Below are 14,225 nucleotides of genomic sequence, written 5' to 3'. Positions count from 1 at the left end.
GGGGGCGGCGGCGATCCGCGAGCTCCTAGAGGGATTCCTCACCCGAGCGGTGAGGGGCCGAGGGAGGGCCTCGGCGCTGAGGGGAGTTCAGGCTGAGGGCTGGCTGCACGCGCACCCGGCAAGTCCCCTCTCTCATGTCGTCCCCGCTTCTGCCGAAGTATCATACAATGGTTAGAGTTGGAAGGAACCTTAGAGATAACCTTGCTCTAAACTCTCTGCCATGGGCAGGGACACCTCCCACCAGACCGGGTTGCTCAAAGCCCCATCCAGCCTGGCCTTGAACCCCTCCAGGGATGGGGCAGCCACAGCTTCTCTGGGCAACCTGTTCCAGTGTCTCACTGCCCTCACAGTAAAGAATTTCTTCTTAATATCTAATTTAAATCTCCCCTCTTTTGGTTTAAAACCATTACCCCTCATCCTACCGCTCCACTCCCTCCCCTTCTCTCCTGTAGGCCCCCTTCAGGTACTGGAAGGCTGCTCTAAGGTCTCATCAGAGCCTTCTCCAGGCTGAACAACCCCAACTCTCTCAGCGTGTCCTCGTAGGAGGGGTGCTCCAGCCCTCTGATCATCTTTGTAGCCCTCCTCTGGACCCACACCAACAGATCTGATGTCGTGCTGTCATCAACTGATTTGTTGTTTTGGACAACTTAAAGTTGCAAAGTCCATTTTTTGCCAGCTTGCTCTCCTTTGGCTGTTGCAAAGTCTCCGTCAGATCCTCTTGCTGTTTCCCTAGTAATTTTTTTTAACAGTTGACAGGAAAGCTTGTGTGGCAGGCAGCTCATCTGTCTGTTGTTACTTCTCTTGCATATGTGTGCAAAGGGAAACAGATATATACTTGTGCCCTGTTAGCTTTTGGAAAAATGGTTTTTGAGCGATGGAGGGGGAAGGAGCAGGAAGACAGACCTTTATGCTTGGGCATACTTGTTGGGAAACTTGATACTTGTCCATGTCATAACCTTATATTCCCTGTTCTCCTGGACTTGATTTATGAAACATGTACAGGAAATATTTTAAACAGAAAGGAAATTAAAGATAGGCAATTTGACCAAAAGATTGAACCTGAGTATAGTAAGAAAATCTAGGTGCTCATACCTTTTGAAAATCTGTTTCCTACTTTCAGTTAGAAACCTGCTACAGAACTGCTAGCCTTAACATACACCTTAAGACTTTTTTTGAAAATTGTAAGCCCATTTTGAAGTTTTATTCTAATGAGATGTTCACTCTTCTGACCTCCAGAATGTTCTACAGAGGAGAATGCATTGATTCAAAAACTAGTTTAAATTCTACTTTGGTCTTCGCTTTTCCACTGAGATTCCATAAATGCTTAGCCTACATTTTTAGTTGTAGCTGCTTCCTCCGTCAAGAGCTGAAGGAAATGTTCCAGTGTGACATCAAGCTAAATTTATAATGACATGAAACAAGATCTTTAGGTAACTGATGCTGTATAAAATCATGCCTCTGTGTAACACCTCAAATGCTATTGTAAATGCATTTGTAAATGCATGTAAAATACAACCCCCCCAATAATGTATTTAGTGCACGTGCAAATTGATACATTTTGAAGACAATGACCCGATATTATTTTTTCTTCATCTCATTTTGTTACGATATAATGATATCTTTGAAAAGTAGAGTTTTTCTTTTGTATTTCTTGTTTTTCTTCCAGAACAGATTTTAGGATATGATTTACATTACAAATATGTTCCTAATAGGTGTCTCTTTTGATCCCTGAATGTGGCATACTGCCTGAAGTGCTGAAAAGTACCATTGCGGATGTTGGAGAGTACTACGTGGTGAGGAATTTATCGGTTCATGAATTGGTCGCTCATGAATTCATCGATGCTTTTGTAAAGAAAGGTAAGAAGGAAATCAGAATATGACAGATGTAGTAATAGTGTATTTTATTTTGTAACACAGTAAAATCCATTTATTTTTATTTATTCTGAAAAGTATTTCAAAGCAAGGGAAGGAAAATACTAAGAAAATTCTGTATTAATTTCTTCATCTGCTTTTTTCTGCTTTGTGGTGTGTCAACATTTGTTTACACCCACTGGGTTCAGAACCTCTATGATTGTTCCGGCTTCATTTCTCCCTATTCCATCTTAATTCTGCAATCCAGATATCGAGGGCTTCCCTGTATCCTCACACCTGTTTCTTCTACACATCATCTTTATGCAGATTCCTGCAGAAATCAGCTATCTTCCCCCTTTCTCATTCCTTCATATTTCAACACAGAACTGTGTTAGCTGTGTACCACAGCAGGCAAGAGAAAAAGAGGGAGGAAAGAAAATGCTGCTTTTTTTTTTTTTTTGCTAATGGAGTTGCAGCAGCTCATCCTTACACAGTAAGAGCAAAGAGGATGTGAAGAAAGATGTAGCCTCTGCCCAGCCAACTTGCAGTTGCATACTCAGCCTGTGCTGTTTTCATCGAGCAGGCCCCATTTGTTTGGCTTTTGGCGTTTGATAAACGTTGTACCCTCAGGTATATAAAGTATAAAAATAATAACAAAATGCTGTTTTGCTTGAGAATGTGGAAGAAAGCTGATGAAAACACAAGGGTTTAAGAGTGATTCAAATGGTATTTTTCATGTTTGATTATCTTGAAGTAAATCTTTCATATTGTCACTGTTCATATTGTTTGTTTTTAGAGACTGTGTAATCATGGTTTTCTGCTTTACTATTAAAGGTTCATGCTACGCACTTACCTATAACACAAAAATTGATCAAGATAATACTGCAGCTCTGCTACCAAATGGTATGTTTTGGTTTGGTTTTAGTAATAGGTAAATATTGATTCTGGTCTTGGGATTTGTTTGTTGTTGGGTTTTTTTTTATGTGGAATGTCTTAAACTGGGAAATGTAATGCTGTACTTGCCAACTTTATTAGAAGTATTTTTGAATCAGAAACATACTCATTCTAACTTATTTTTTCATTCATGCTGTTAAGTCATTTATTTCATTTGAAGGAAATAAAAAAAAAAGTCATTTTCACTTCTATATAGTGTCAGATCATCAGCACTTCAACAGTTATTGCAATTGCTACAGAGGATTATTTTTGTGAAAACATTGTTCCAACTGCTTCTTTCCTCCTGGTGTTAAAGACAGAATTTGTACTAAATAAGAAAATTATCAGCACTGCTTAGGAACACTTTTAAAATATTCAGTGTTTATTCTTTGAGAATTATGTGATGTGCTAAAATACTCTGCAGTTCCATCACAGTTTTATGAAAAAATGTTACATCTCAGGTGAGTTTTTTAACGCAGAGAAAATAATGAAGCTATTTTGTGCATCAAATATGTCATCTTATTTCCATTTAACAGTGTATCAGATACAATAGAAACACAAATCGGTCTATCAGCCCTTTAGGGGCTATAATATGACGGGTGCACATCAGGACATAAGTAAATTTGGATTCTTCAGAGGATGGATTCCTTTATGTGCTCTATTTGCACAGTCCTAGCAAAATGTATACTTCATAGTGTTTGAGTTTGTGATACAACTATTGCAAGCTATGCACAATTAATGCAGAGACAGCATTACAGTTCCTGTTGATACCACCATCTGAAATCTTCAGCAACAACCTTATTTGTTTGTATTCTATATTATACTGCTACTTGTACAGTAGAACCTAAAGACTGCGGTAGAGATCTGTTGTGTGAAATTCTGTACCAAGTGGCAGCTGCCAGATTTGGATTATGAACGTGGAAGTGGAGTTGTTCCAGCGTGTATCAGCTCATCGCTAATAGGCGTAGTTTACTCAGTATGAATCGTCCCACTGGAGTTGGAGGAACTGCTTTTGTATATTTAGTTGAGCAGTGCACGCATGAATGTTTACTAAGTCAGGCCCTGGTGTGGTGTAGTGCTCAGCCAATGACACAGAAAACGCTAGGGGACAAGTGGAGAAAAAATTGAAGCAATGAAGTGGATAGTACAGTTAAAAAAGCTATGACTCTCAAGAATAATCTTATACTTTTGTCATTCTAGTTCATAAGATGTTCTTTGATAAAAAAAAAGAGTAATTGAGTTATAACCTGTCTTTTCTTTAAGGGTTAATCTGGTAATCCATTTAACTGGAAATAAGGAGTCTGGGTTACATTAATAATACTGTTGATCCAGAGCTAACATTGTATAAAGTATATGGTTTTCAGAAGACTTGAAAGGGAACTAAGTAGAAGATTACTCGTATTAAAGTTTATTTTGTTTATAGGGAAACTAATTCTGTCAGTGGATAAGGATACTTATGAGGAACTTGGACTGCAAGGTCACCCATCTCGGTATTCTGGCAAAAAAGTAATGAGATATAGTAAGTATTATTTATATTAACAGTGCTTATTTCAGATCTGTCTGTGAAGCACCTTGTTAGGATGTTAAACCAGCAGTGCTGAAACTTCCCTTTCCTTAGAATTGGTTATTGTCTAGGTCATATTTTTCCAGATGCAGGTACAAGGACTTCATGAAGAGGAAAAAACAATTTTTCCAAATAATACAGCAGCTATAAGGGAACAAATGTGTGATCTTTTGGGTATTCTATAATTTTTTTTAATTTCTGGGTCTTTCATTGTGTTGTATATACAGTCATGAGCCTCACTCAAGACTGCTTGCTTGAACGGGAGAATTGTATTACATTAGAAACATCAAAAATGGTAGTCTCTGTATACCAAGTGCTTGGAAAATGGTGTAATTTTTTAACAGCTGCAGAGGAGACATACTGAGTGTGATTTTGGGGTTTGTTGTTGTTGTTTTGTAAATAATTAAAAATAAAAACAAACCCATGAACACTCTGCGATCTCAAGTGTATTAACCTGCAGCGGTTGATAAATAGTTACATAAAAACTTCAGAAGGGGAACCTTGTTATCTATAATAAGAATTTTGGCGAAATGGGGCATCATTTTACTATTCATTTGGTCAGGTAAAATTATGATGAAATTTCCCTCTGAAAAATAAATGCAACTTTTAGCCTGGGACCAATTCACCAGAAGAAAGCAGTTGAAAAAGTGTCATTGCTATAGATGTGGCTTTTGATGTTAGAAATTCTAGATTTTTTAGCGCTAATAGCTTGCCTAATTACCAAGATATTTTTAAGGTACTGTTTTGGGACTTCTGTCACTGCCATTACAAAAGGAATTTGTCTTTCCAGTCATTAGAAGGCAGTTCCAGATTACATAAAAATAAGGACAGCAGGAGGTGAATATTTATTTACATAATGGGGAGTCATATTTGCATAATCAAATACTTTATAAAGATGCTGTATATTTTAAAAGGAAGTTTAATGTTCTTTGGTTTCTTTGTGTTCTTTTAGTTTTTAATGAACTTAATATCGAAATTTATTTCAATTGAGTAACTATTGCCTTTTTTTTTACATTTTTGCAGTTATAACTATTGACTTGGCTGATTCTGGCTTTCACCCTGATAGCAAGAAACATAAAAGAGTGCTTTGGGCCTTGAAAGAAAAGAAACCTTTAAAATTTGACTTCCTACTGGCTTGGTATAATACAGGTAAATAGGAATTAAGTGTAAAACTGGAGTAGAAATGCCATGAAGTCCAAATACTTTTAGTTTACTGTTCTTTTCTAGTGATTGTCCAAATGCGTTTTTAGTGGAGGGAAGAATTAGATTTAAATGTGTTTGGGTGGGATTTTTTTTGTTTGTTTTGTTTGTTTGTTTGGGGTGTGTGTTACTTCCTACGCAGCAGAACATTGCCGTTCAGGAACACAACAGTGATTCACAGGAGACAGACTAGTTGCTTCATTTCCTTGTCTCTGTTGGCCAGGCTTTCTAGCATGACTTTGCCTATTTGATAGTGCTGCCTCTTCATAAATTTGTGACATACATAACCATTATTAATACACTTTTTTTTGAGTTTTTTATTAATACACAGAAGTTATATATTTGGTGTAGTACTTGAGATGGGGAATAGTAGTTTCATCAGGAGTTATAGGACATGTACAGAGTCCCTATTTCTGTCATGTGCTGTGTACACTGATACACATAATCTGCTATTCTATCATTTTATTCTAAAGCACTTGTGTGAAATTGGAGCAGAGTAAGGGGTTATTGTTATAAGAAATTGTATTGTCTCAAATCACCTTTCTTCTAGTATTCGTTTATCTACTGTTTTCTAATTATTTAATATTTCTTCTGGGAATTAAATATTGTTCTTCCTCTGAGGGTCATTTTCTAAAGTCCTCAGTTGCTTGTCTTACCTCAGAACAGGTTGTATCTAGGGATATGTAATATTTGGGTAGAAATTGACAAAAACTGCAGGAGTTTGTACTGAAAAAAAAAAGTTTTTCTTCCTCATAGCTATGTAGCTTTTAATGTTTTTTCCTGGCTCTTCAAGACCAAGTCTGAGAGGAAGTTACTGATAGGAGAAATCAAAGCTGCTTACAAGCTCCTTTAGCAGTGTCCCGTGTTTCACTTTAGTCTTTCATGTTTCCCCTCACCCTTTTTAAGTACTAATCATATGACAAAGATCCTTCCTTGTTTGTTATACAGAAATTTTTTTAAAGGCTTGCAGTTCCCATGCTTGTAATCTTCAGAAAGAGTCACAGTAAAGACTGTTGCTACCCTAAATGGTGACATAAATCCAACTAAGGTGGTGGATCTTCAGGCTCAGCTTACTTGGATTTATTGACCCTGGGCAGAGAGCAAAATGCCTCCAGGGCCAGTATGTTTCTTATGTTTGAGACTGCCAGTGTAGCAGCGTTCAGGAAGAATAGCATTACTTTTCCTCACTTTCTTACGTCCAAAAACCAGGTCAGGTCAATCGTTTCCTGAATATGGAGTGAAATCTAAATGCCTTTCTGTGCAGGAATCTCATGCTCATGACACACGAAAGACTCTTAGTTCCTTTGTACTGACAAAAATAAAACTTTTATAGATTTTTATTAATAGACACGAGGCATTGTGTAGATTCTGCTGGAAGGGGAAAAGAGGGATGTATTTTGTTGAGAGCATCCGTGTCCTCTGTGAACATTCTGCTTTCAGCCTTCCTGCTGATAACTGGTATTTCTTGCTATGGCCAGCACTGCTGCAAATGCTGTAAACATTCGCGTCACTTTCCAAAAGCAGGATTTTTTGCTTTCATACCCATTTTTCCCACTTAGTGGTTCTAACTCCAGGAGGAATAGAAAAAGGGAATATAGTGTGTCTCTACGTCTTTAATGACAGAGACAAACCAACATTTTCTTCTCTTTTCCATTGCTATAATCTCTATGACAATTTTAAATGTTTATTGGCTGAAATTCACTGCTCCCAAAAAAAGCTTGACAATGTGCCTGGTTGTTGTTGACATGGAAAGCTATGCTGTAGCTAGAGGAATTGTTCTGTTGGAGTCCTGACTGTAGTGTTTGAGACTTCTTGAAGTTAGGACTATAGCTGAGGCTCTCATACAGAGCAGACATTAAAAATTTATAATTTCTTATATTTGACTAAGAATTCTAGGGTAATATTATCCATTCTTTGAACTTGCTGGTCTACAAATGCCAATAAGAAGTACAGACTGAAGAAAGATGATCTGTTCTAACACACTTCAGATTAAATATGTCTGTATAAAAGTACTCAATTAACAAGAATTCAATGGCTGCCTGTCTTTGTCACTGTGCTCTTTGGTACTTGGACAGCCTTTTTTGAAGGATGACTAAAAAAGATCAGGTTAGCCGTCCTTTTTCTGCTTTCCCACATGATTGTCCTTGATGGGATAAATATGGCTGATGGAGTTGAGGCAGTTCATCATTTGGATAGCAAGCTTTGGATATTGTATTCCATAGTGAACTCTATCATGTTCTTGAATTTCTTCTGTTCATACATGCCTTTCCTACGGTATTTAAATGCTTTTCCGGACTTCAGAATTCTGGACTTCTCATGAATAAGGTATTATTTCTTGGTCACCTAGAAACCCATTGTTACTATATAAAAATAGAATACATTATCTGGAATTTCAAATTTAGGAGAATTGATTCCAAGTCAGTTATCTTACTGCTTCAAAAAGGAAGTTGGTTAATATCTCTTAATTTGCAATATGCTTGCTTAGGTCAGGTTTTTAGAATTGTGGCTGCTGTTTTGAATCACTTAGTGGAGTTGAAGAAACATGGCCTTTCCCAGAAGTCCATCAAGGTACATCTAACTATTACAGCCATACTGCATTTGAAGACTTATCACTGGTTTTTTGTTTCGTTTTGGTTTGGTTTGGGTTGGTTTCTTTTCATCCTAGTAAAGTGAGATTAGTGATATACTGTGATTTCTCTATACTCCCCCCTTCCTTTTCTTTTCAATTCTTATCCCCCAGACTATCCTAGGTATCATCTTGACATCATTGATAAATCAAACCTGTAGTTACCTGCTCACTTTTCCACTGTGAGGGAAAAGTGTTCAGGGATAATGGTGTTCTGGGATGGCTGACACCTTAGCCAGGTGGCTAAGAGGGTCTCTAGTCTCAGTGACTGATTCTGGTGGTTTTTCTGGGATGATGTCATCTTCTGAATGTACCTTATCTGAAGATGATTTCTTAATTTACTGTAAATCAAGAGTCTTCCTTGAAAACCTTATGGCTTCTAAATTAGGTTTGCCATCACATCTAGGAAATCGAGTATGTGGTCTTTGGTGGGATCAGACCTCTCAGAAGGATTCTTAGGTGTTCTTGTCCTCAGCTGAAAGCTGAGAGATCCACTAACCTGACATGCTGGACAGGAGACTTGAGTGCCTTTTAGGACAATGAAAAGGGAAACTTTCTGCAGCTGTGAAGGCTTATTCCAGAAGAATTTAAATGACAGTATAGCTTTTTGCAAAGTATTCCTGACATCTGCAGGAATTTATTCCACTGGAGTTGTTCATGGTTCTAGAAGTCATGCTGTCTTTAGGAGACAGTTCTCGGTGAACTACTGATGCTGGGATCCCTCTAGACACTCTGTGGTTTTGGAGGGAATGCTGCATGAATTCATTTGAGCTTAATTTTCTTTGCATGGCCTTAGAGATTCATTATCTTTGTGTATATCTACCACATGTATTCTCCCTCTCATGGTGCAATGGCCAAGGGATTTCTAGAGATGCTGAGCTAGAAATGACCTAATAGTATAAGACATCACCCTTCTACAGCAGTGAGTACCTGTGCACGAACACAGAGGGAATGTACATATGGGCAATAGTAGGGTAAAGTGCTCTCTGGCCTCATGAATATAGGCATGTGTTATACTTAGAGTGTGAGTGCATTTGCAGACCATTTTGTTTTGGGGAGCAGTTAGCATGTGTTCAGGAACACTCTGAATTCCTCTTTCTAATAAGTTCATGTTATTACTTGCCACGTTAATTCTGCTTGAATTTTCTATTGACAGATGTGTATGTGCTAGTTAAACAGTAAATTTTACTGAGCTATACTGAGTTGCTGGATCTTGTGCTGTTTTATTTCAAAGAAGATAAGGAAGTTGAAGATTCTATGACTTTTGCCAAAGAATACAGCATGTAAGCAGTTTACACACTGCATTTTCTTGTATATATACAAAGGTTTCATGTATTCAGTGCTCCTTTTTTTTAGTAGTTTTGTAACAGCTCTTTGTGGTGTTGTGTTGTTAAGGTGCAGAGGGATCAACACTGATGTCATACTTTTCAAAGAACCAAATAAAGGCTCTGAAGCCAAAGATAACAATCAGCACATTAAGGGACTTGCAGTGTCCAGTGTTACAAAGTAATGAACTACATGGAAAGCCAGAGGAGTCCTGCAGTACAGAGGAACTGTTTGAATGGCTCGGTGCTGTCTGGAATCAAGTTAGCTTGTGAGTATTTGAATTTGTTTGATCTTTGAATACGTTTTAAGTAAGGAGAGCCACTATTTTAAGGAAGAGCTAAGTAAGAGTTAAGACACGTCTGTAAGAGGGAAGTTTGTTATGCACTTAAGCATTTGTTGTACGTCTTGTGCAAGTCGTCTTGTAAGTCTCTGTGTTTTTGGGGGTGCCCATGTTTACTGGTCTTGTGTGGTGCTGTGTTTTAGATTTATGACTGAAACAGTGTTGATAACTCAGGGATGTTTTAGCTATTGCTGAGCAGTGCTTACCCAGTGTCAAGGCCTTTCCTGCTTCTCCTGCTGCCCTGCCAGCGAGTAGGCTGGGAGGGAACACAGCTGGGACAGCAGAACCCAACTGACCAGAGGGAGATCCCACAGCATACAGTGGCATGCTCAGCAATAAAATCTGGAGGAAATTAAAAGGGTAATAAATGAATTATCTAGTTTGCTTTGCTTTCACATGCAACTTTTGCTTTACCTATTAAATGGTCTTTATCTCAACCCACATGTTTTCTCACTTTACCCTTCCAATTCTCTCCCCTGTGCCACTAGCGGGGAGTGAGTGGCTGTGGTGTTTAGGTGCTTGCCAGGGTTAATCCACAGCACCATGACGTCTTGCGTATTAATTGCTTTGCAATTAGTTGGTTCAGTACTAATTTACGTGATATACATAGACACTACTTGTTTGCTACAGTTTTTGATTACTAAGACTATTTCTTGTTGTTGCTTTTTTTTTTGTTTGGGTTTTTTTCCAGAGACAACAAATCATCTAGCTTCTTATCAACCTATTGCTGTCCTCAGCCCAACACAGTGGTGGAAAAAGCTTTTTTGTGCACAATCACAGGTTTTATAATTCCTGAGAAGATAATTCAGTTATTGGAGCAGCTATGGTAAGGGCTGGTAGAAGAACACTACTAAAACGTTTGTACTCTTAACACTTTTTAATTTTCAAATAACTTTTAAATACTTTTCAGTAGTACTGTTGGAGGTAAATAGCAAAATACACAAAACAAAGACTTTAATTAGGAAATGAACTGGAAGCTTCACATTGGTATAAAAAAAGCAATAAACAGTTGGGATACTCCAAACTGAGGATGGCTGCCGTGTATTCTAGTAATGACTTTGCTTTTTATCTTAATTTCTAAGAAACAGTGACTCTACTGAGCTCCACATTTTTCAAATTCCCCCTGTCTATGAAAATCAGATGCCCTCAAATATGTCTGATATAGTATTTTTAACTACTGATGGAAAATATGATTGAAATCCCTTCATGATACCAAGAAGAGTATCACAAGGTACTTCAAGGTTATTATGCTATTACAATAAATTAACTTACAGTGAGTTTTTTGAATCAAATGTTGTAACATGGGACACTGGATAGTGGTGACCAGGGCAGCTGTAGTTTTAATTCAGTACCAAACTACATGACACCAGTTGGTCATGGATCAGTGTGGTATCTGCCTGTATTGTATATTAGTGCTACTGATAGCAAGTTCTGGAAGCTCCTTGCTCCACATGTGAGACAATTCTTAAAAGTGCCTGGTGGCTAACAATTGTAGAACAGACTCACAACAATATTGCTTTTGCTTTTTCTGGAATATGATCATTACTCTGAGCAATTTTCAAATTTCATGCAGAAAGCCTCTGTAAGCTAGGGTTGGAACACAAATTTCCTTGGCTTTTATTCTGTACTTTAAAGAGCAGTGGATAATGTCTGGCTTTGATTATTTGTAATCCATTTCCTTTCTGGTGGTAAAAGTATTTGTGTCAAACACAGCCTGATTATGTTTTTTCCTCCAGTGTCTTTTTTGCCCTGATAGCAAGTGTTCTCAGTAAGCGTTCTATTTTCTGAAAGACAATGTGTGCTGTAGGAAATTGAGAACAGCTACTTTACAACTTAGAACTTTTTTTAATTGCTGTAACTTGCAGGTTTGCCGTGTCTAAGAGTATGGTAGGAATAATCAAGAGTCAATCATATTTAATTTCCTAATGTCTTCTGATAGAATATTTTCTTTTTAATTTATTTATTATGTACTAAACCCGGGGGGGAGGGGGAGGGCGGAAGAGGGAGAGGGTTGAGGGGGATGGGGGTTGTTAACTGTTAATTGCAAATTTTCACTAAAGTGCCTGGGGTTTTGATTTTTTAATTATTTTTTTTTATTTTGTATTGTATACTTGAACACACTGTCTATTCTGTTGTAATTATTGACTACCTTGTTGTCTTCCTTGCAGTTGCTATTTTGGTGAACCAAAACTGGCATATTGGCTGACCTTAACTGTGCATGGCTTTGCAGACAGCCCTGTTTCCTGGAGAGAAAGTGAACACGGTTTCCACAAGGGAGGAGAGAACTTGTACAACTTTGTAATTTTCAGAAATCTGGACTATTGGCTTCAGATGGCTGTAGGAACTAATGATGATTGTCCTCCATAAAGCTATGTCTACAGAAGAAATTTTCTAATAATCCCATGTTACTGTATAGAAATGTAATAAGATGATTTTTATAAAACTAACTAGGTAACAGGTTCTAAGAGGCTGTATATGTTTTTTCCATTATTTATAGCTCTTAAAGGATGACCTACAATGGAAGGAATGGATTTTTGTTTCTTCACTGTCATACAGTGCATTCTGAAAGACTTCACAATTCTAGCTTTAAGAAAAAGATATATTTTGGAGAGTTTAAGTTCTCAGGAATTGACTGTAAGTGGTTTCCCTTTATCCAGAAGTTATTTTGGAATTTGAAAGTTAGCTTTACAGATTGCTAGCTAAAATATTTGGGGGGAAATCCCATTTTGGGATTCAGTGTTTTCTTTCTTTGTATTAAAGATCTATAAAACCTTCAAATTAGTGTTTAAGACATTTCAGCCTACATGCTGGCAAATAAAAAAAATGTTCTCCATAATTTGTTATGGGGAGGAGAAAAAGGGTGAGGAGAAAGGAGGTGCATCACAGTGGGAGGAGCACCCACTGAACATGGAAGAAGGCTTGCTGACCTGCTTTTTTGATTTTGCAAATCACAGTTCGTTGTCAGAGAGAAGTTGATTTTTAACAGTGATGCAAAAGGCTGCTGCTTGCTTTCTTAATTGACTTCTGCACACTCACACCTCCGCCAAATATCTACTTTTAAAAGTCACTTGTGGTTCTTGCTTACAGGACAATTTGTGGAGCTAAGATTTCACTGTCATGTTATTGCAAACACGTTTCTGGGAAGGACTCCGTGGACATACCCTCAAACAACGCAGTTGAAGTGAAACCGGTTTTATTAAGAATAAGCAGGAAGGCTGAGAGCATAGACAGCTATAAAGAATCCAGGTTAACTCCTGTTGAAATCCATGACAGGTTGGATGGTGGTTTGCAGGGGAGTAGGGGTGGGTGTTATTTGGGTTTTGTGGGTATGTATCATTAAAGCACCAACACAGTGCTAAAATGGAAGTTGTTCACTTGATGGAGTGAGAGACTGGTAGTGGAAGTTAGGGCATAGCTGTAGTGGAAACATCAAGATCTTCTATCAGGGAGAGTAACACAGAAAAGCAGAACAAACCATGGGAAGCAGTTGAATTTCATTTTTTTTTTTTCTGTTTATTGGCTCTCTTCAGTGAGGAGAATCATCCTGGATGATTTACTTGGATGGTATTTGTTTGTCACACACCTCCACTAAACATAACCCCTTTTGCTGAAGTTTTGTTACACATTTCACAAACACACCTGACAAATCAGCAAACACTTCTAAATTTATTACGTTGTTTTTCAAAATTATCCTGCCATGAGATGTTTGTAGTAGGTTACCAGGAGCAGAACTGCCACCTTGTCACATGTTCAGACATAGACTCACATGTCACATGATCACAAACTGAATGGACAAGAGTCTGGGACAGTTCTTGGCTTGACACTTGACTAGTAAATATTTAACAAGGTGGGTTCAAACATTATGTTTCATTACTACGCATCAATGCAAATGGCAATGCAAATTGTTGATTAAAGTCTGCTTTTGAAAGTGTCTGTTGAGGGATTGGGTCATGTGTCAACTCTCACAAAAGAGACTCGTAACCCAGAAGTGTCTTCCTTTTTCCCCTTGATCAGAAGGTCTCTTAAAAGCTTGGGTGCTTTTCCTGGAAGTTACACATGCAGCAGAAGTTCTGATACAAAGTTAAAAATCTTAAGTCTATGAAAAGTTGATGAAGTTTGTAGCTGCTCCAGCGAATGTGCTCATCTTTCTGTCAGATTCTAGTAAAACTAGCTCTTTCCCCCCTGATGTATCTACGCACACAAAAAAGCGTAACATATACTGCTTTTTAAAAAAACAGCTTCCATCTAGAAGTAAGAATCTTGTATTGGTGGGTTTGTTTCCCTTATTAACTGAGAGAAAGGAGTGAAGTTTTAGGCATATGCTTCATAATACTCCCAGCAGGAGTGCGGTGGCTACTGGCCTTGGGTCTGAAATGTCGGCCAGG

General features: G+C 37.9%; 1 protein-coding gene across 1 annotated transcript in view; it reads left to right on the top strand.

The window, feature by feature from the left end:
• RPP40 (ribonuclease P/MRP 40kDa subunit) overlaps positions 1-12,618 on the top strand; it is a 13,591-nt gene extending 973 nt beyond the window's left edge. The window contains exons 2-8 of the mRNA XM_014940883.1: positions 1,713-1,857; positions 2,686-2,754; positions 4,208-4,303; positions 5,372-5,497; positions 9,570-9,768; positions 10,532-10,666; positions 12,009-12,618. Of these exons, the coding sequence (XP_014796369.1) occupies positions 1,713-1,857; positions 2,686-2,754; positions 4,208-4,303; positions 5,372-5,497; positions 9,570-9,768; positions 10,532-10,666; positions 12,009-12,207 (969 nt within the window). The 3' untranslated portion in view covers positions 12,208-12,618. The remainder of the gene's footprint in view (positions 1-1,712; positions 1,858-2,685; positions 2,755-4,207; positions 4,304-5,371; positions 5,498-9,569; positions 9,769-10,531; positions 10,667-12,008) is intronic.
• The last annotated feature ends 1,607 nt before the right edge of the window (positions 12,619-14,225 follow it).

The sequence above is a fragment of the Calidris pugnax genome, unplaced genomic scaffold (genome assembly GCF_001431845.1).
Source record: "Calidris pugnax isolate Ruff unplaced genomic scaffold, ASM143184v1 scaffold8, whole genome shotgun sequence".
Lineage (NCBI taxonomy): Eukaryota > Metazoa > Chordata > Aves > Charadriiformes > Scolopacidae > Calidris > Calidris pugnax.
Note: the sequence above shows the minus strand (reverse complement) of the source record. Positions and strands in the feature narration are given on the sequence as shown.